At 31.2% G+C, this 23,659-nt stretch overlaps 1 protein-coding gene and 1 long non-coding RNA gene across 3 annotated transcripts in view; one reads left to right on the forward strand and one right to left on the reverse strand.

Annotated features, from left to right (window-relative positions):
* Window positions 1–23,038, forward strand: part of LOC143258496 (uncharacterized) — a 32,671-nt gene extending 9,633 nt beyond the window's left edge. Inside the window, exons 2-6 of the long non-coding RNA XR_013032320.1 lie at window positions 20,461–20,598; window positions 21,087–21,140; window positions 21,511–21,735; window positions 21,882–22,037; window positions 22,812–23,038. This is a non-coding gene — a long non-coding RNA (uncharacterized LOC143258496). The remainder of the gene's footprint in view (window positions 1–20,460; window positions 20,599–21,086; window positions 21,141–21,510; window positions 21,736–21,881; window positions 22,038–22,811) is intronic.
* LOC143258492 (fibrillin-1-like) overlaps window positions 1–23,659 on the reverse strand; it is a 213,894-nt gene that overhangs the window by 76,378 nt on the left and 113,857 nt on the right. For both annotated transcript variants that reach the window (XM_076517540.1, XM_076517542.1), the window contains 8 exons: window positions 12,389–12,511; window positions 12,077–12,199; window positions 10,964–11,089; window positions 7,151–7,276; window positions 5,130–5,252; window positions 4,583–4,744; window positions 3,941–4,009; window positions 3,019–3,144 (listed from right to left, as the gene is read on the reverse strand). In XM_076517540.1, the coding sequence (XP_076373655.1) occupies window positions 3,019–3,144; window positions 3,941–4,009; window positions 4,583–4,744; window positions 5,130–5,252; window positions 7,151–7,276; window positions 10,964–11,089; window positions 12,077–12,199; window positions 12,389–12,511 (978 nt within the window). The remainder of the gene's footprint in view (window positions 1–3,018; window positions 3,145–3,940; window positions 4,010–4,582; window positions 4,745–5,129; window positions 5,253–7,150; window positions 7,277–10,963; window positions 11,090–12,076; window positions 12,200–12,388; window positions 12,512–23,659) is intronic.

A 23,659-nucleotide genomic window follows, 5' to 3' on the forward strand; every position in this document is an offset into this window, starting at 1 on the left:
AGATTTTCCAAGTTTAACACAAAATTTCACAGCAAGTCGTTGCTCCTTCAGGTCATTCATTCTGAAATCTGCCAAACGAAAAAATCGCACTTCACTTAAAACCGCATAGCTAATACACAAATGAAGATATCTGCAACCGGGAAATGGCGTCGTAATCAGGTGATCTGTGCGAACCTAGCGATACCATGCGGATTCCCCTGGAACCAACTGGAGCCGCGCAATTCAAACAGTCCGCGTATTTTTTGAACAGCCCTCGTAGGTAATGAGTTGTTTCACCTGGTAAGAATTAAAACATGGCACAAAGCTGAATAATAATTTCATCAATGCAGGCAAGTACAATATGAAATCAAATGCTGGATAATTGTCAAATGGAAAGATTGATGGTTTTGAAGTTTAAAGTAACTGGATAAAAATGTATATCAGTAAAAGAAAATAGAAATAAGCTCTACTTTCAAACTAAGCTAAAACAGATTAACATACATTCTAAAGGAAATATGTAGAGATATGATCAGCAAGTCCAATGTCAAAGAATGGATGGATACAATAATTCAAAATCACATTTTAACTCTTTCAAAGCACAAATGAATCTATTTGAAAATGAAAAAAAAAATTACATTTCACATTCTAGATGAACTAGAATATCAATATTGAAGAAAAATAGAATTACCACACTCTACCATACAGAGGCAGAAATCAACATCAAACTCCTGGACCCACCACACAGATGGTGATCATGAGACAAAATTGAGTTAGAAAGACTAAAAATGTTCTTTCCCTTTTCCTGTTGAAATCTGCCCTTGTTTGATCATTGGCTGTCTCTGCCAATACCTCTGTTTCAGTCACATGGTCCCATAGGCCTTTTCCTCTCAATAAATGTTCTATTTGAAATTTCCATGTGGCCCAATTATTTTCTCCCAACTTATCAATTGATATTTTATCTTCCATTGTCAAACTATTTCAACCACAACTATAATATTCCTTTCTTTGATTTAGATCTATTTCTCCCTTTATATGACTTGAGAAAATAAAGTGTCAATCAATATTTTACTTACAGTTTATCTTGGTATTTCACAATTGCTTCCAGACAAAGGAAACGAATCACCCAGCACTTGTGATAAAAATAAAGTATTCATGTAAATCCTGTGCCATCCAACAAAAATTGTCATCCAAAACTGTTCTACAGTAATCCTCAGTATTTCCTGGATTACTTGTACTAACAATTTTAAAACAGTTTCATCTGTTTAAGCACTATTAGAGCATTCCTGGGTCCATAACCTATTGATATGTGTTTATTCATTGAGTACACATGTACACACAAAAAACCAAAAAAACAAAGTGTGACATCACAATACTTCCTGTTCCTGTCATGAATAATGTTCTCCTTGAGTTATTCCTAACTACAGGTGGCAGCACTTATCTCAATATTCTTAACAGATAGAATAGTGGAAAGTCTGGAGGAATGCCAACATTGGAAACAGTGTAATAGGTGACCCTATTTTGAAAAACAGATCACCCCTAATTCATTCATTCAAATGAACAGCAGGGATAGGCAGCTATTCCACTTTGCTTTACCCAAGTAAATGTTAATTAAGCAAATGTATCACAAGGGTAAGAGCTATTACTGATCTTGTGAAACACCTTTCTCTCAAAAGTGTGCATTGTTCTTCACAGAATGCTTTAATTTATTATTTCATCATAGTGGTACAATGTGGATTTGAGATATATTAAGTAAAATCATTGTCATGAACAAAATTGGCAGATTCAGCAGGAAGTCTAACAATACTGGGAGAAGAAAGACAACTCATATAAAGATAAATATCTGATGAATGAAAACAGAAGTTTTTCAGTCAAGTTTACTCTACTTGAAGCCTGTGTGATTTTTCTGCATATTGGCAGAAACTCCAAAGTCGTAACATGAACTTGGAATTCATCATGTAATGATAATAAATTGGACAGAAAGAACAACGAAAGTAAGCTGAAAAATAAAACTACAAAAATAACTGCAGTAACCAAAATTCCAACTTCATAAGAAATTCTAAAAAAATCAAAACTTGAAGAGTGTACATCTGTACTAGAGATGCCTAATGGGAAGTGACAGTTTGGTAGAATCAAACAGAGGAAGTCATATGTCAAAATGGTATGTCACATTTCTGTTTGTAGAATGTTGTTGCATAATACTTACATGTGAACCACAGGGACAATATAATGATTGTGAGGTATATGGGAGCATGTGGCTTTCTGCATGCAAGTAGAGAACATAACTCAAGAAGAATAGCTTTATATAACTACATATATATTGGAATTCTCCCTTTTTGAAATACATTTTGGCAGTAAGGACACCACCTTTAATAACAATATGCATATGAAAGATTTTGTTACATATTATTCTAACTATCTGAATTAGTTGAATTTCATGCAAAATCTACACTACTGTCCCCAATTTTGAAGTTACAGACGAGAAAAAGGCAACTACTTATCACTACCCACCCAACTTTAGCTCTTGGGCTACTTTTCTTACCAATGAATAGTAGGAGTGACTGTAACATTATAATGCCCTCCAAGCTCAAAGGGTGAGCATGTTTGATGATAGAATTAGATCCAACAATCGACAGATTAAGAAGTGAGTGAGATCATGAGAAAGGTATTTGTCTTAAATGGCTAACAAGATTAATTATAAAACCTGTTTTCTTACATTAAACAAATATTTTGACAATTTTTATGATCATCCCATGCTGTTTGATGTTTTCCATAATCTCACAAGATAAGCAGAATAAGTTCTTAACAACGTAACTTTTGTAATTTAAAAATTTTATTCTTGATGGTTTGTATCTTTAGGAACTGTTCCAAAAATATTTTATGTATAAATTTGTAAAAAAAACTGTTCAAGATACTAACTAACAAATGCATAATTATAATAAAAAAGTATTCTAGATTAGTCAATAATCCACTTACAACATTTCTCTCTGAAAGAAACAGTTGAATCATCACACTCCCCATCCCTGATTTCTTAACACATACCTATACAGTTTCGTTTAGAGTCATCTAGCTTAAAGCCCTCAGGACAGATACACATGAAGCTTCCAAAGGTGTTTGAACACCGTCCTTCTTCACATATACCTCTCAGTTCTTCACACTCATTGATATCTACATGTTAAACATAAAATTTAAATATACAATGTATAACCAAAAATAATAACAAACAGCTATTTAATTTTGAAGATTTGAATGAGGTGTTTATACATTGGTCAAACTAAAAGAAATTTAAAATTTAGAATAAATGAACATTAAAGAAATGTTAAAAAGTAATAAAAGTGTAAACTCTGCACTGGTTGAACATGCAAATCATACCAGTTACATTATTCAGAAGGAAAAACTGCTTATGGAAATAATACAACTAGAAATACCAGAAAATGTATAGAAATAATTGAGCACATTAAATATAACTATCATATATTGAATACAGTTTGAAAGCATACAGATGGCATGATCTTCTTTAAGTTCAGTTAGTAAATTAAGTAGTATTATTGGATCACATGACTAGTGGTTTAAGTATATATAATTTGCACAAGTTTTTGTTTCTTCACTAACACTGATGACGTGGTTGAATGCCAAAGCATGTACCATGTGTTTTGAGACTGTTTGTGGTCTTAGAACAGTTTTAAATTGTTTCTTCACTAACACTGATGACATGGTTGAATGCCAAAGCATGTACCATGTGTTTTGAGATTGTTTGTGGTCTCAGAACAGTTTTAAATTGTGCATTTTAAAATATTGATCATTTAAATGTTTTAATTAGCATTTGTTTCATTAATTTACCACTTATGCATTACATAAACATAAATAATTAGTAATCCAGTGCAATGTTGAAATATATTAAAATATTATTTTTAGACTTTTACAACAACAATAAAAACAATCTTCAAGTGAGCTAATTATTTACCTTCTAAAACTACTGTAAGTTGGTTAGGTCTAAAGCCAGGGCCTTCTGGACACAAAGCTTGGTATTCAGCTGAAAAAAAATTTTTTTCGTTAGATATACATTAAGGCGCAGCTAATAAAAAAGGTAATATTCTTATAGTATATAGAAACTGTTAATCTTCTGGAAAGTAAAGTGCTTTAACTAGCAGACTTACAGAAATAACTGTCAGGGTCTGACTTAGAATGCAACTTGGTATTAGTGAAATTCAAAAGGAACTTAAGAAGCTGTTGAGTAATAAACGAATTTTGCCTCAAAAGTTTAAATTATATTTGCAAACAAGTAGGATGGTAAAAAAATTGGTTTTGAAATACCTAATTCCACTTCTGTTTTAAAAGAAAAATGTCAAAGTTTTGGATGCAAATGGCATCAATACTGTTGAAATATACACAGTTCCTTCTTTTAACTCTCTCATAACAAAGTAAATTCATTTCATAATAAAATAAACTGTAATATGTATTTGTTTAAAAATTTAAACATTAATAGAGCTTTTGACATCAGGCTACATAATCATACTAGTTGATAAAAGTTTAGGTAACGAGATATAATTGGTTTCAAAAATACAAATAAGCAAAACACAGCCTTAAGAGAGAAAATTATGCTTACTAGAGTTATGTGGAGGACACAGGTCACATGTTGGACCCCATGCTACTCCTACACTACAGCAACATGTAGCTTTAGTCATTGGCTCTCCAAGGCTTGTACGACACACACCTCTTCCATAGTAGGTGTCAGACACTTCCATATAACACTGGCTTTCACGTTTATCTATTTCATTGTAATAAATATCTTCACAGTCAACTTAAAAGTGAAATGTACATGTACTTCTAGTGTATATATATGTTTCAAAATAGGATAATTGTTGAACAACATTATAATTTTAGCACCATGTATATGTATTGGAATATACCTCTATATAAAGCAGTGAAGAGCTACAGCATTAAGAATTTATGTCTTTTCTTAACCAAATTTATATATACTTAACTTCTTTGATTTTACTGCCATAATAAAACATTAGTTGGATTAAATGATTTATATAATAATTGTTCACAGCTGCAATTAATAATACTGTTGTTTTTTTAAACCATTACACACAGTTATTCCATTGCTAGAAGCATACAGTTGTTAAGAACAATAATATAAAATAATTTACCAATACATCCTTCTCCATTCGTGGCCAATTCATAATCAGGTGGGCATTGACATAGAAAAGACCCTGGTGTGTTGATGCAAGTACCATATCTGCACTTCTGAGTGTTTTCACATTCATCTATATCTGATATTTGACAAACAAACAGCCTTGTTAAAAATAAAGCAAAAAGAAGCCTTAACAACACCACAAAATTGAATATCTTGTACATTATTATTACATTGTAAATAATACAATAGCTCTTTTCTTTCATTCATTAAATCATAAAGCAGGTTTTAGGATGACCTGACTAACATAATTGCAAATCATATATACAGGCATCTGACTGTAATGCAACCTTAAATTACTGTTTTAGGAGTTTGATTTTAATAACATCATGTTTCAGAATATCTAATTTTAACAAAATGATAAAAAAATTAGGTATATTTGATCCTATTTTATATAACTGATCACAATATTTATTATGTTACTCATTAGCTAAAACCTTAGTTTTTATTTAAGATATACTTGATTAGTTGATCCTTTGTTTTCATTGTTTGTGGTGTAGGTACGTAGGTTAAGCAAAAACTTTAAAATACACATTATTTGCAGTCATTTTAAATATCACAGATAAAGATTCTTACTCTAACAAACTGTCAAAAATTGAAAATTATACTTTAATGTGTTACCAGGATTTCATATTATATCTGCTATAGAAAGGTAAAATAGCAGAAATATTCCACCATCCATACTTTTAAATAATAATATAAAAGTAGTGGGGGACTATAAATAGTGATTAACAGTCATAGAACTAGTAGATAAATTAGTATTTTTTATTCTATATTTGTATATAAAAGTAAATAGCCAAATACTTGAAAAACATGGTACACTAACTGTGAAATGACATGGACAACAATCAACCCAAAATATAGACAGACTACTCATCACAAATTTTATGGAAAGATATTCCCCAGCACTTGTGCCTCCAACAGGAGCAAGGAGAAAAGGCAATGTAGATGCAATGTATGCATGAATACCAAACAATGGAGAAAATATGTAACAAGATGGTGTCCTGAGTGCAAAGTAGATCTATGCCTGAAGGATTATCCCACACATTAAAAATGTCTTGTCAACATATGTAAAAACTAATTTTAAAATTCACACATTTTACTAATTTTTTGCATCCTCTATGTTATCCACACAAACATATTTGTGTACTTAAAGGGTTAATATACACATTAAATACTGAATTAAATTTCTAGTTACTAACGGTATTGATTCAATGTTTATCTTTATAATACCTTTTAGTACTAATTTTAATATTTTCAAAACAAATATTTATACTTAAATTTTTAAACAAATATAGGTATAATGACAAGAAAATAAAAAAAAATATTCACCTTATTCTTTCACAGCTTTGAGGAAAAGAAGTACATGAAAAAGTTTAAAGAATTATACACCTTCCACAAATTTTGAAGTCCAGCAAATTTAGTTTGGCCATGTATATTTAAAACTGTATATTCAATATTTACATATATAGAGTACAATGTCAAATTAATTACACAGTAAACAAGTGTCATTTTCAACTATATATATTCAATATTTTCCTTTAAGTATGTATGTGATGAAACTCCTTTTATACTAAAGTTATTAAATATGTACATCTTTTGTCTTTCTGCTACATATAGTACAAAACTTTGTGCTGAACAAAACTATGAGAGATATTAGGGTATTTCCACATCATTAAGCAATATGTTAAATACCACATACTTCTTTTAGTAAATCAAATATAAAATTTAATTATGAATGGTTGGAATATACACTGAAGCTGACGCATGCACTAGAAAATAGAAATATACAAATATGTAATATTATTACATCACTAGAGTTACAGTTTTTATATATATATAGTTATTAATTTGAAATGGTAAACAGGATTCAACCCATTTTTTAAATAACCAGAACTTACAGACTGAAGTGTTGGTGTTACATGGTTTTTCAACTAATTTGCACAATATTCTAGATTAACACAATTTTCTGCTAACCTGTGCAGTTTCCTCCTGAAGAGTCAAGCTGGTAACCTGTATCACACTGACAGCGGAACATTCCAAACACATTCTCACAACGACCAAACACACAGATGTTGTGAAACATGCTACACTCATCAATGTCTGAAAAACATGTAAAAAATCATACTTAATAAAAAATATCTTAAATTTACTGTAACTTAAAACTATGCCACATTCTTACAATAAATTTTTTGGCTCTGTTTATAATTAAAGCTAAAAAATTTAATTAGAAAATGTAACAAAAAAAAGCATACTGTTACTTGTAGACAGCAAGATTTGTACTGGTAGTTTACATATTCATTGACCAAACATGCAGATGTTGTGAAATATGTTACATTCATTAATGTCCAGAAAACATGCGAGTTCTATCTAACTAAAACTAACAACTTCCTAACAGCACATGCAGCTATACTGTTATTTGTAGAAAATAAGACTTCCAGAGATCTTTATTGACAGTCTATATATTCAGCATGCAACATTTACTTTGGGACAGTAACAAAGAAAATCTAGACACTGGCATTAAAAATGTAAAAATAATACAATAGCTGAATCTTGTTGGGTTATATTATGATTTGGATGCAAACTATTAGCTACTGGGCCATACTAATAATCTTACACTTTCTTAGGTTAAATGCAAGCTGGTGTAATATAGTGTGTGATACTGAATATATTCTCAAATGTTGATTTAAGTTTTTTTAAATTCAGATGAAAAGACATAAAATCAATAAATTAAAAAGATTTGATTCTAGTATCTAAGTTAAAAAGTATACTTTAACTATACTTCTGGATATATATCAGATTCATTGAAAATCTTTTCCTACTTCCTTGTCAAACAATTTGTAGTTGAACTGTTTAATGAAATGTATTTTTGTAAATCAATACAATTTCCTATGAAAAAAATCGCATTTTAATTATGATAAGCAAAAGTACTCGTCTTCAGGGATGGGAAAATTTTAAGTTAATCTATCAATTTAAATTATTTCCTGGACTTCAAAAATGTTAATCATGTTGCACTCTTGGCTTCTTTCAGAGCCAAAGTTCTGCCCACCATGAAATGTAATTGATGAGCAATTCAGTCATGCTAAGGGCCACTCAAAATAACAAACAGTAAATCTATATTTTCGTTGTTTAAGTTATGTCACACTTTGAAATGTGAATGATAATGCAATTAATTCCCAAAAATTTAGTGTAGAATATCCTGATTGTGAAATAAAAATTTGGCATTATTTGTGTCTGTTCTCCTATAGTTTTGAAAGTGAATGTCGATGTCTGCATGTTGTCTGGTTCACCATATAGATATATAAGATGATGTGATCTACAACCAAGTTAATGGAGTTACCGTGGGTTCAAAGTTAGCATCAGCAATGGTGCTCACATATAAAATGGATGAACTTCCTCAGATTTTTAAACTAATTCATCACAGGAAGTATACTGATGACACTTTTGTAGACTTTTCTGTTTCAGCAGTATTTGAATAACAAATACCTTGATATTAAGTTTACAATAGAACACGAATTGAATCAATTAAAATTACCTTTTTGCATTCAAGTATTTATAAAAATGATAGAAGTTTATTACTGGAGTTAACCATAAACCTATATTTGTATACAAGGATGTACACACATTATAACAGTTTGGTATTCAAAATTCTCCATCTAAATTTAAATAAAAACCATATTAACATAACAAAGAATCACTGACAGTTATGAACAAAATTGCATCTTGTAGCTATATTGAATATAAAGTAAATGATATGAACAAAATTGGTAAGATAACAAAAACATAATTAAAATAAAAAACACTGAAATTATCTTGACATACACATATACAAGTAACAATTAAAATATACTTTTTAAACCAATAATCAAAATTAGATACTGTCAAGCTCCATCTGTTATTTCAAATGTGCATGTCAATATTTAAAGTCCATTATTAAGTCTCTCTATCCACATGTATAACACAATACTTTTATTTTCAAACTTTGAGAATACAACAGGTATTTCACATCATGTTACAACAGCTAGTAACACTGATTTTAACTGTAATAATTTTAAAGTTTTAAGTATAGCCCCAAAATATGACTAAAGATAATATAAAATCTATTGATTATCAATTTAAAGCTAGTGGAATTGATAACATATTATAATGGCCCCATGGCTGAAAGGATGGAGGAATGGAAAAAAACAACAACAAAAAACCTTTGTATTTTATGAAGTTATGACTGAAAACAATTATATAAGCTAACCAAATAAAGTAAAGCATTGTGCTGAAAAGGAGCATCAATGTTATTACACTTTTGTTATTTTAAATAATCTATTGTTACTGTTATAGTCTTCAATATTAGACATTAGTGATACTAATAATTTAATTAGTAGTGTATTGTATTTTTCTATCTCTGTTTTAGGATATTTTACTGAGCAGTTACAGAAAAGACTACCTGTATAAAGCCATTTTAATTTTGACTTGATAAATCAGTTGGAAGGCAGTGCCAGTCAACAGCTCAAACTGGGTTATTCTTATCTCACTATAAATAGTAACACTTGATCATCATTTCTTATAGTGCATCCATGACCTAAAGTGTTGAACATGTTTGTGTAGTAATGAGTCATGTATTAAGATCCCTCAGATTCACAGTCGAATCACACTAACCAATAGGCCATATCCAGTTCATATATTATTTTACAATAACACTTGAAAAACAAAAAAAGGGGCAAGCAAAAGGAAATTATGTTATTGCCATGACATTAGATGAAACATGCTTCTAAATTTTAGGTGTCATATAGTCAAAAAGCTGTATATAAACATATTCAGATAACGTTTTGTATTTCCTTGTGTTTTATCAATATCAAACACATACACATACATCATTAAAAGGATTATTTTTATTCTTGTCAATCTGTGTTCTCTGCTTTTTATTCATCCTGGATAAACCACAAACCAGCATTAAGAAATTAAAGTGTGTACTGTATTGTCTACAGATATTAAAGGAACTTTCTTCAAATTAAAGTCCCACCCACTTCAGTAGCACAGTGGTATGTCTGCAGACTTGCAGCATTTGAAACTGAGTTTTGATACCCATGATGGGCAAAGCACAGATAGCCCACAGTGTAGATTTGTGCTTAACTTCAAACAAATAAACAAAAATGAAATGAAAATGTTATTATGATGTGGTAATAATGAGTACAATTAATCTTACTCAGTTAGTATGCAATGCTAAGAAGCCTTATTTCAGTCACAATCAATTGTCAGAATGCAAAAAATGAAAATCAGAAATTGAAAATTTACATAATAAATAAAGCAACAGTAGAAGGTTTCACAAACTGTTTGTTTTGTGAACATTTTTTTTGTAATTTACGAAAACTAAAAAGTAAAAATGTGCTTATATTTATTATCTTGAGAAAGAGAATTAGGGAAAATAATTTAAGTTAAAATTATTTTGATATAAGTTTAATTCTAATTGTATAATAGGCCATCCCAAAAACAAAACACTTATTTTACAGCATACAAAAATATGCGAGAACAATGTAAAAAAAATGTGTATGTAAGAACTACAGTTACTTGCTTTTCTTATTTACTACCAAACAACAGAAAGGCATGAGATTTAAACATTTTATTTTTCACATATTTTCATGTTTATCTTGATAAGTTTAGTTCTTATGTAAGTAGAAATGACATTTAACTAAAAATAATTTTACTCTCTAGAATTAAAAAGTTTCTTTACAATGTAATATTAATCATACTAGCAATAAATATGTTAAATTATCATAAATAGTTCAATGAACTAATTACCAACACAAGCCTTTTCATTATTCTCAGGAGCAAATCCCATTTCACATTCACAACGGTAACCACTAGGGTAATTGAGACATTGACCATTCTCACAGAGAGAAGGATTGCGAGTGCACTCATCAATATCTGTATTGGAAGAAGATATTAATTAGACACACGTAATAACTAAACTCTTTGTCTCCAACTTTTATCACAGAAATATGTACTATAGTATATAACAATTTTATTAGTGCTAAAGTATATATATTCAAGACAAATAAAGAATAAAATTATTCTGTAAAATATTAGAATTAGTCAATGTATCTAATCAGCAACAAGGATAAAAAATGAAAAAAAAATGATATGCTAAAAATAATGGACTGAAGAAAATGTTAATGTTTTTTAGTTAACTCTTCATAATTCTGAAGGTATCCTATAAACTTGCAAAATAAATAACATAAAATAAGAGTTATTCTGGCATGACGATGATGATACTATATCAACTCTTGTGTAAAATGTTGATGTGTTTTCAGAGTTTTCACTACAATAATCTTTTACTGGATGTAGCTAAGGCTAAGAAAAACAAAAGGGTGGTTTCTGATAGCTGCATGTCATTACAAAACACCCACATATATGATTTTCTTTTTAAGATTCAAAATATTAACGTCCAATGTACTAACTGAAGACCTTACTGTCAATGTATTTTTAATATGTACAAACTGTTTTGTGACAAAAAAAAGGCAGTAAAGTTAATATGAAAGATTTTTAAAACAAAAGACACTGGAAAAAAACTGTTTGAGCATGCAATTAATTTATTTTTATTGTTAACAACAACAACAGAAAAACAAACATCATTGTATCATAGATATACACATATATGGAGGTAGTTTTTTTTTTTTTGACATAGCTCTTATATCATAAATTTCTTACAAATCCAGCATAATGTGTGAATTCAAGTCTCGCAATAGTTGAGTAGTAAATTAGTGTAATTATTTGTGATGTTATTAATTGATCTTAAATATACCTTTATGTTTAAAAAAGTCATTATTTAAAACCAATGTTGATTATTGTACACTAGATGGATGAGTTTCACCAACGTACAGTGCTGGTATAATGGCCAAAATAAACACTCACCTTCACATCTTCGACCATCACCTTCAAAACCTTCGTCACATACACAGTTAAAGGACCCTTCTGTATTTATACAGCTAGCTTCAGGGTCACAGCCCCCATTATTTCTTAGGCATTCATTTTCATCTGTACAAAGCATTAATATTAGCAATTAAAACAAAATTATATGTCTAAAGCTTAAGTTTCCATTATAATCTTTATAAGTAAAATTACTAAAATATAATAAAAAACCTTCACCTCAATTATTCTTTTAAATATATAGTAAACACCTAACACTAATAATATAGATATCTTAACAATATTCAGCACACTCACCTTGACAGTCAGAACCATCACCACGATAACCAGCAATACATTGGCAACGGTATGATCCTGGTGTGTTAATACACTCCGCATTGATGTCACATGATGTACTTACTTGAGAGCACTCATCATCATCTAACATAACAAGTTAGAAACTGTTACACAGACATCTTACATACCTATATTAACTGGTAGATTAAATTTATCAATACGCATAGAAATATTGGTTCTTTTCTTTAACACCAAATTAAAAATGTTAAAAAGTTGAAATCAATAAAATCTAAAATATGGCTTGCATTTCTTAGCTACAAATATAGATTTCATTTATAAAATATCAGTAGATATTCTTTGATCAAATTTATTGACACTGTAATAAAACATCCCTATAAGATCACTTCATCAGACATACTAATATTGCAAAATACTATAGCTAAAATAATTCTTGATTACAGTTATGAACACTGAAATACAATAGCTAAAACAATACTAGATCACAATTACAAATGCTGTAAAATAACACCAATAAGATATTCCTTGATCACAATTACCAACACCTGAAACTGAGTACCTTACAAAAAAAATACTTGTATGATGTTAAAGAATATCACATAAAATGAACAACAAAAAACAATCAAATATTTTGTCTCATTAAAGATGCTAAGAAAACTTGTTTGAACACTTTCAGCAGTAGTTCAAGTAGCAAAGGAATTAAATCAGTATGACTGATGAAAAAGGGGAATAAATTATTTTTAATAGCACAAGTATAGATAAAAGACCAAATCTTTGTAATAATTAAAGTGAAGGAATTAGTACCATTTGATATAAAATGGACTAAACACACACTGTGTTAGATTCGGAAACATTATTAATAGTGAATACAAAAAGGAGAAGAGAAAATTTATTAATTCTGTAAAAGTGAAAATGCACTGAATGTTAATGGTTAATCACCATTTAACTTGTTCTAGTTTCAATGAAATAATTTATGTTTCAAATGTGTTCTTTATTTTAAAAAGGTAGCTATTTAAATGTTTTGTCTATGGATAGAAGAGTTAGTATTCTGATTATCATTTTAGACAACAAATTAACACTCAGAATCCACTGTGGAACAAAAATTCAACTTTTTATATATTTTAGCTAAAGCATATAGATTACATAAGTTAGGTTTAACATATTAGCATGTCATGACATGAAAATTCAAATAGTGATACTTATATCCAATTTTATTCATTTACAAGTCTAAAGGACATTTAAATCAAGTGATAATAACATGGAATAAACCATCTTGTTTTATAAATAAAGAATGGTATCAGATTAGAGTAAAGATACACAATCCTGCTAATAACTAATACAAGTACAATAGTTTGTGAATTGTCCATCAACACTGACATATATAAGTGACTGTCATTCATTCTTAAAACACTACTGAGTTAATAAATTCTATTACACCTGAACAGCTCCTGAAAACACACACAGAGTAAACTAACTTAAAGATATCGTGAAATTCTAAAAATCCATTATTTCTGCTGGTATTCTCAATTTACACATAACATGCTGACTAAGAAGGTAATTAAGCTGCCTTTGTTATAGCTACCTATTATTCTGTATCATTCACCTGCAGTAGTAACTTTATATTTCTTGTATAATAGTGTTCATAAACAGAGAAACTGTGTGTGTTTGTAGTGTTTTTTTAAATCAAACCAAGGATTAAAATTATAATTAATTATAAAATTAATATTATAATTATAATTATAATATAGAATAACTTTATGGGCAATTTTACAAACATTTAGAAAGGCATAAAAATCAGAAATCGAAGTCTACAATACGGTAAGCATTCTCCTTGTTTTCCAAAAACATCACAGTGGGATGTTTTCCAGTTTCCAAATCTGTACAGATATTACACATAAAATCAGATCTTTTTTCCATAGGCACATTGTGTGTAAAAAGTTCATCATCTCAAGTTTTAGATTATTTTATCTACTGGATTTGTTTTCTTGGAGAAGAATAAAAGAAACCACACAATATGATTATATATATGTGATAAGAAGGAATATTGTGCACTCTTAGTTAATGCATAAGGGAAATTATACAGCAACGACTGACTGAGAAGGGAAAAGTATGTCAAGATACATTCCAGTTCATACTGAAAAACAGATGTTTATATTCCCTATAAATTGATGCTATCACAGCTGTGATAAGGTTTGTGTCAACTTCATTAGAGATTGGACATGAGATCTATAGACTGATGTCACTATAGAAAACTATGAGAAAAGTTTATATTAACTTGAAGAAAACTTACAAAAAAAGGGATTAATCAGTACTTTGATGTAAGATCAAGAAGATGAGGAGAGGTACGTACACTATTTGGAAAGTTTTAAGGCTACCTGAAGATCTGATATAAAAAATCCTCTATATGGCTAGAAAGTCAGTCTATGCAGTATGGAGGAATAATCAACTGATACTACTGAAAGATACTGAAGATGATGAAAACTTCAGTTCTTCAAAAGGTTCAGAACACTACTTCAATCTTGATGTAAGTGATGATTGTTATTTTCTTAGAATCAAATAATGTAGTCAAGAATTGAAGACTGAATGTACCATGTTTAATACTGAGTTATTTCTGAAAAGATTTCTTTTAATGTATTAATTGATAACTTACTGGTAGTGTTAAGTGATATAATAAATGTTATGGAGAGTTTAACTGAAGAGCAGTTACCAGTGTAAGTATGACAAATGTGATTGTTTTAATAATAATGTGTTTCAAGACTGCTTTTCATAATTTTGATATAGCTGAGTATATTAATATATTGCATTCAAGTGTTGTATTTTGAACCTCAAAATCTGAGTTGATACTCTATTCTAACTGTAAACTTCCTCAAGTTAGTGACTTGTGTACTCCACTTGCAACTGTATGTGTGGATTTAATATAAATCTATTAAAAGTTAAATTCCAACAACTTGCCAATAAGACCACCTGTTACAAATGGTACAGTCAACAGGATTTTCGAAGTAACTATCGAAAGGTTGTTTAGAGTAAAGAAAAGGGTAGAGGTAAGTCAGTTTATGTAATATAAGTAGTGTAACTAGACATAAGTTGTAAATAAGTAGACATGGATACTTTTGGAATAAATGCTATTACAGATGAGGGTTCATGCCCTAGAGCTGATAAAAGGGCTGATGCAAATTATGAAGATGTGGCAGATAAATCTGCACAAATAGGTCCACATGGTATTACACCATTGTATTATGACAGGCTTGATGAGGATGTCAAGGGTTTTATAAATGTTTAAACAAAGCTGTAGAATAGCCATAAGTGGCAGGTGATATTCTAAGCAAGCAATGTGGTGTTGGTAATGAAAGACTAATGTGCTCAGACTCATCCAAATGCCCAGTTGTAGAATCTCCTCCAATGACCAATGAAGACAAGAGGCAAGAGAGAAGGTAAGGTTTCAGATTTGATGTGGGGAAATGTGAAAGAGATCATGCTAGGAAAAATACGAGAAGACAACTGGACTAAATGTCAAACTCAATTGGTCAGGAGAACCAGGGGAAGATCACAGGAAGAAGAAGGTTGCCAAGGGATAAAAAGGTAGGAATGAGAACTCTGGAAGGAAACCATGTGAGAAATATAGCAATGAAGGGTACAATATGTCTCAAAATGGCTGTTATGGGTATTAACACTGTTATTGATAAGGAGAGAACAATGTTTTGACCTTCCTATGTCATCTTCAGGTTAAGAAGTAAGAACATGAATAAAGATATTAAGGTATGAATCTGAGAGCTATGGATGCCTTAGTGGCCAACAGACCTGGAAAAATTGGCTCAACATTGAAAGGACAGGAGAAGCAAAGACTCTGCAGAAACGGAAAATATGGCAGGTATGGAATAATGCTACCCAAAACCCTAAAACTGAAGAGACAAAAGAACTCTTCTCAAAGAACCACATGAAAACGTTGAGTTAGAGGTCATTGTTGGGAGAGAAGCCAGGAAACCCAGAGTAAGTACCCAGAAAAAATAATTGCTCCACTTGCATTGATTGATGATCAAAGAAGGACAAATGGAATAGGTTAAATATGCAGCTACTCTGTGAAAGAAACCAGAACTCCTCACCAAGGACCTTTCAAAAAGTAGGTATAAAATAAAATAACAGACACCATAGGATAGAGCATTGGTGACTGGGGTTGATGGAGCAGGTCAGAATGGAAGGGGAGGGACTACTTGCAGTTAGACCAATCAAAGTTGAGCAGGCCAATAAGGATCAATCAGGGCTATACAGAGAGCAGCATGGATAAGGAAGACCACCCAATGAAATAAATGGATGGGAGGATAAATATAAAGAAACAGATGAAACTGATCTTGGGTGAAAGTGTTGACAGGCAAGGTTCCTGAGGACCAAAACCTATGTAATCTTTTACTGAAGGCAGTGAGAAAGGCATCAATATAAGGTGTACCCAGTTGTAGACAGAGCCATTAAAAATGGCAGGGTGCAGAGACCACTTCATGGGATACACACAATTTGATCAGCTATGAGATTAAAAACACCATCAGTACATGACACACCAAAAAACCAATTCAATTTGTGTTGACTCAATAAAGAAGATCCATAGTGCAAAAACACAGGGTCACTTTGGTGATTGATATAAGGCACCATGGTAACATTTTTTGATTGGATCATAATCAGCTAGCAGTTGGCAATAGATAGAAAACAAACAGCCAAGAATTCAGAAACACTGATGAGAAGAGAATTCTCCTCCACAGATCAACGACCTTAAACCTTCTAATGATCCACCCAGGCACCTCAGCCCTGAAGGGATGCATAAATGAGCAGATGTAAATTTGGCTATTGAGGAGGAAGTGGGATGCCCCCACTGACATGTGGACCCTGTTTAATCACCAATGGAGATTGTCTATAAGTAATGAGGGAAGCAGTATAGAAATATCCGAGGAATCTTGGGCGACATTCCATTGATTGTGAAGGACCCATTTTGTAAACCATATCTGGACCCTGCCCAGAGGTATAGGAGGGATCTTGAAGGATTACATCCTAAAAGGCACTAGAGCCTCCTGAACTGTAAGTGAGGAAATAGATATGGTTTTCCAGACAGTCTGTTCTATAAAATATAACTAAGGAGGAGAACGTTGAGTATAAATGAGATGGGTGTTGAAGTAAACACTCAAATGATAAGGTAGGACAAAGAAATACTTCTCCAAAGTAACCATCCAGTCTATCTGCCCAGCTTAAGATGGAGCTGATGAGTGTAACAGACTGATTCCTGTTTGGAATAAGCACAAAGAAGCTAGTCATCCATATAAACATGGAAGAGCAACCCCATGTTTTAATATGCCTAGCAGAGGCATGGACCACGTGACATAACACATATGAGAATAGGCTAAAAGGTAAGGTGCAAAGCTGGTACATAAACCTTCAATAAACAAACCACAGATATGGATGTGAAAGCTTCACCACAGGAATGTGTAAGTAAGCATTGGAAATGTCCAACTTGGTCACTCAAAGATCTGGAGAAAATGCTCAGAGACTTAGATATGTCTCTAAGCTAAAGCAAGAAGTGTAAATATATTGATTGAGGTGAGATAACTCATTGCAAGGTGCTAGTCCTTGGTCTTCTTGGGAGCCACAAACAGGTAGGAGCAAAACTCCTGTGAATCTGATGTAGTTGGTTTGATAACTTGTTTTATGACAAACACTGGTATGTTGAGGGATCTCAAGGAGAAGAAAAGGTAAAGGAACACTGAATAATGGATGGAGAGAGAGAAAGGGGATAATGTATCCCTCTGACAGAACTCTGTGAACTTACCCAATAAAGAAAATTCAAGATACAAGCCCACATGAGCCTAAACTGACCATTTAATCACTGACATTGCTGTTGGTAGATCATGTGTTGTTGAGTAAATTATCAAACTGTGGCAGCATAGGAGGGTGGGAAAGGAGGAGGTTGAAAAGAGGAAGGTTAGGGTACAGGAACTGAGTGCAACAAATGAGATACCAAGTTAGTAGGGGTAGGATGTTGATGGGCTGAAGCAACCCATAACTTCAAAGAGTGAGGTCCTAAGTGAAACATAAAAAGTCATAAAAATGGCACCATGCAGTGGTCTCTCAAATAAGAAATCTGGATGCATGCCAAAACTGCATTACAGCCCAAAAGGTCTCAATACCAAACAAACCACGTTTGAAGCATGAGTAGAAGACAATTGATGAGCCAATGAAGAAGTAGAGATGAAGAGGATTTCAGCAAAAAATCCCTCAAAGTTCTTGTGAAGTGCCTCTGACAGAAGGTGAAGGGAGGAAAGGTACCTTAATGAGTAAGAAAAAGGCAAAAATATTAGGCTTTGGTAAGTTGGACAGGGTAAGCTAACAACTGTTAGTTGAGAAAAGGAAAGTACACCTAATGATAAGGAAAAAATAGACTGATTCAAAGTCTGTGGGGGATAAGGCATACTAATGCCCTCCTCAGTGAAGAAGCACATCTGTCCATTTGAACCCTACTATTTGGTGGACAAGAGAAAGATTAAATAGGCTTGGGAAGGTCTAAGGTAATAGAAAACAGGTGTATGAGAGAAAATATTACATACCTGAGTAATACAGTTTAAAAAGGCAGATGACAGATGAGCTGAATCATCAGGTAGGGTTTGAAAAAATGTACAAAACTCTGTGGGGATGGGAGAAATTACCAAAATTGTTGTCAGTCTGGTCCAGCTCAAAAGGTTCAGGGGAAATTGGGGCAGAAGAGGTTGATTCATACATAGCTAAATTCTCCAGTGAATGAGTGATAATATATATTCCCCTAACAGCAAAATACACAAAGTTATGACTGTAACTTTGGAGTTCAGAAGCTGGAAAAAGTGGCAAAGATGAAAAAGTGATTTAATAAAAGTATTAATTCCACAACTATGAAGTGTAGTAAACAAAGTTAAAGAATATATCAAAATGCAAAATAAAAAAAAAATAAAAAAGAATTCAGGTAACTGAATGATGTGAAAAAGAACATTTGAACTCAACAACTGTCAAAAGTGAACTGATAGTTTGGTATTGGAGCATAAATGGAGTTAAACATAGCATTATAGTAGCACCCTCTTACTGGTCAAAAGGTGATACATAATGATTTGCATGAGAGGAATGATGAAAGCTCATGGCATGGATTTTTGAAAACATTTGCATAGAGAGAGCAGCACAAAACAAGAAAAACTAATATTGTGAACAGAAGGAGAGTACCTTACCAGAAGTAGTAATTCAGATCCTTCAGTTTACTCTACACTTATGCCTAACATAAGTATTATGGCATTCCAGCAAGTATTTGAGAGAAAGAATACCTGTAAGATTAATTCAGGTAACCAAATTGCCTACAAGAAGTAAATTCATTGTTGAAGCTAAAGTAGATGACTAAGTGTAATGAAGAAGTGTTAGTTGAACCTGTTGAGATAGAAAAGGCAGGAGTTTATACAGCTGTTTGTATTAGTAATGCATCCAAGACATAGTGCCTATAAAAGTGTTTAATATAAATAAAGAAATATTAATGCTACCTAAGCATATAGTAGTCAGTGAGGCTAGTATAAAGAAAATTAGGTACAATAAGACAGCATAAGGTAGAAAATACTATGATACAAGTACAACAAAGTATGATAAATTAGGATTCTATCTTAGGAAATGTAGAAAAGAAACATAATCAAGGTCTCATAAAGTCACTGGAAGAGTATAGATATACATTTATAGAAGAAAATGACTAAAACAAATAAGGTTAAACATAAAATAGCATTGAATAACAGGAAGCCTAAGGCACAGATACCCTACACGGTGCCAGACAGCACAGAATATAATCATATTTTAGTTACTTTTATAATAATAAATAAATAAAGAATACAAAAGAAAAACAAATGTATAGGGGTGTAGAGAGCCAAGCCCAGTAATATCATCATGTCTCCCTTTCATTTTACTCACTAACTTTTGCTGGATCAAATAAAAATATTATAAAAATTGTATAAAATATTATTTTTCATTTAAAAATATGAAAAAAAGAAACTTCTAATTTATTTGCCTATATGTGACATAATTTGATATATTTGTTGTAGCTTGGATAAGTGTGAAATTTCAGGAATAACCTGTGAAGCTTAATTACACTTTATACCAAGTTTGAATCAGAATATTTCAACTGTCCAACTTTTGGGAATCACCAACTTTAAATCTTCAAAATACTTCATCATCCAAAGGTATGTAAAATGACAACATATGCTTCCTAACATCCATATAGAGTTTCTATAAAGTTTAAAATCACTAACTAAAAATAAAAGTGTGAAAGCATTCTTGACAGTGTCAGAAGGAATAAGCATTTTAAGTTTTATAGTTACTAGGTAAAATATTTATTGAATACTCAATATTTATGTTGATTTATTGTAAAAATATTTGCTTTTATTCTTTATTATTTTGATAACTTGGCAATGCAATAACAAAATAGTTTAATTCAGAAGATTTATGACAATGGATTGCAGTTAAAAGCAAAATAAAATTTAGCAAGTAGTGTTTCAACTAAGTCTTATGTTAAATTTATGTATTAGGCCTAATGTTTATACTATAAATAGCCTAATATTATTTAAATAATTGTGTTTCCACAAGAATCTGATTTTCACAATAAACCACATTTTTATAAATTTCTATCAATACTAATGATATTGTATTGATCACTGAATCTGCAACACAGCTAGTAGCTACACCAATGGGGGATAATGAAAGATGAAAGAGCAGCCTAATCACAGTAAGTAATATACTAAACTTAGCATACATAGACCTTTTAACCAAACAAACATTGTTGAACTAATTAATGAAAAATTCTCAAATTTTTCAAAACTAAATAAGCATATGTTAATATAAAATGATTATAGCTTTACAATGGTGCTCTTAAGGTTTCAGTAGTAATATATAGTTGCCCAACATTTAGGTTGCCATGTTCCATGAAATAAACTTCTACATAATGCAAATAAAAGTTATAGCATCCATTTGTTGTATTTTTGGTGGCCTGAGGTGACCATATTACCAATTAAAGACTGTACTGATTTTATTTTCATACAATATTATATTAAATAGGAACTACATTTCTTTTCTGCATTTTTCCTTTAAATTACTAGTGCCAAATCCTAATGAGGCTGGATTAAATCATTGCCAATGATTACAAAACACACAGAATTTATCCAATACCTTGCTGGTAAAGGGAGGGTGATTTTAAAATCCTAGGCACAAGAGGTGGAAGTAGTGGAGGATATGGTGAAGGAATCAATGAATATTAGACAAGACCTGGACAAAAAATCTGTAACAAATTATCAAATTACACAGACCAGAGTGAAAAACAACTGGTATGTTCTATAATGACTAATTATTTTTTTCACTGATACTTACTATTATGCATACAAATAGTTTAGACACATCAAAAGTAAGTCACTTTGAAGATGTAGTCAAACATTTATCTGATAAAATGGTGTGATTTTTTTTTTTTTTTTAGGTTGCCATCCTGATTGCCTTTGGAGGAAAAAATGTTGGTGATTCTGTACAAAAATGTTTAAGAAATTGTGGATTTTCCTTCTGTGATCCAGTTTCAACATGAAATGCAAGAATAAGCAAACATTCCAAGACCTGCCACTGTACAGAATAATTGTTGGTAGGAATATCTGGATATTTTCAATTTATTCGATTATTATTTTGGCAGAGTATACATGGTAAAAACTACCTGTGTAATTATTTTTAAAATTATCCATTTTATATATATTTGTGAAAATAAGTCCAATCAATAGACTGGCTGACTGTACTGAAAACAAAAGTGTTCAGAACAAGTTAGTTAGATAACAATGAACAAAACTATATATAAGATATCAATGATGTACAAATTTGTATTAGGTGATGTACTTTAATATGCCATACTTGCCTTTATTACCACATTTATAATATTTTTTTAATTTATTAATTTTCCAGTGTTATAAAGGTAAAAATCCCAGCTTTATTAAATTTGATAATGATACTGTAAATTACAGTAATGAATCTCTTATTACTGATCCAATAGAAGCATGCAGACAAATTCACTCCAAATACCAGAATGCTAAGGTTGAGCTGCAGTTGGCAGAAGCTTTTAAGTAAACAGGGAGCAAATATGGTGGATACCAGTTCCTGGGAAATATACTGATAAATAATATGATGCACTCATATTGGTCAGAACTGTTAACTAATATACACAATAAAGTACAGCATAAACTTAGGTGCAACTTTATTTGTATTACAGGTATTGAAAATGATTAATTTAATCAACATTATTTTGTCATACAATAATATTATAGTCCTTGGCAGAAAGATGAAGACACAAATCTAAAATCTATCGATTTGTGATTTTATTGATAGCTGCACTTGTCTGCCAAATTTAATTAGTTTTTCATATTTACAGGCCCAAGCTGCTTTGAAATTTCCCAGAATGTCCACACAAACATGTGGTGCAGATAGCCTAGTTGCTTTGGACCATATAATGCCAAACCAACCAAGCAACCAACCAACTTCCACAGCAGTAGAGTCTGTTTCAGATTAATAAAGACTATTTTAAAATCATAGAGTTGAAAACATGTATAATTAATAATGTTGTATTAATGATATCAAATAAATAATATTACTTCTTAATTACTTTTGAAAATGATTATGGTGAAAGTATTCTGGGTGGAGCAGAAAGGTATAAACAAGGTACTAAGAATAGGTGAAAAGCAATTAAAGGTAGTGAGAAGGCAGTTGTAATGTAGTAGAAAGTACCATGTTGGTAGTTCCACTAGGTAATATTACTACATAATAACAATGTCTCTGGTAGTTCACATTTTTACATTTAAAAGTTATACAAATTAACAATATAATCACTACCAAACCACTACGTTGTTAATACACATTTATTATACAATTGTGTCTGCTGGGATTTGTCTTATGCAATGCCTTTTCAACATTTCAGAGACTGATGGATGTTGTATAGTCAGTGTTGCAGCATATAGAATGCTTCTGTTATATAGAAGGATGTCACAGTGTTCACTTCAAGTTTTGAAGAACACTTGAAAAGGTTAAGACATGTATTTGATAAAATATCAGAAACAAACTTAAAGCTCAAGCCACTTTTTCTTTAAATATAGAAGTAGAATATCTAGGTCATTTTGTAACCTCAGATAATGTAAATCTTGACCTAAGAAGTAAGAAGTTTGCAAAAATTATCCAGTTCCTAAAACAGTAAAAGACTTCAGTGCATTTCTAGGATTTTATTGA

The sequence above is a fragment of the Tachypleus tridentatus genome, chromosome 8 (genome assembly GCF_004210375.1).
Source record: "Tachypleus tridentatus isolate NWPU-2018 chromosome 8, ASM421037v1, whole genome shotgun sequence".
Classification (NCBI taxonomy): domain Eukaryota; kingdom Metazoa; phylum Arthropoda; class Merostomata; order Xiphosura; family Limulidae; genus Tachypleus; species Tachypleus tridentatus.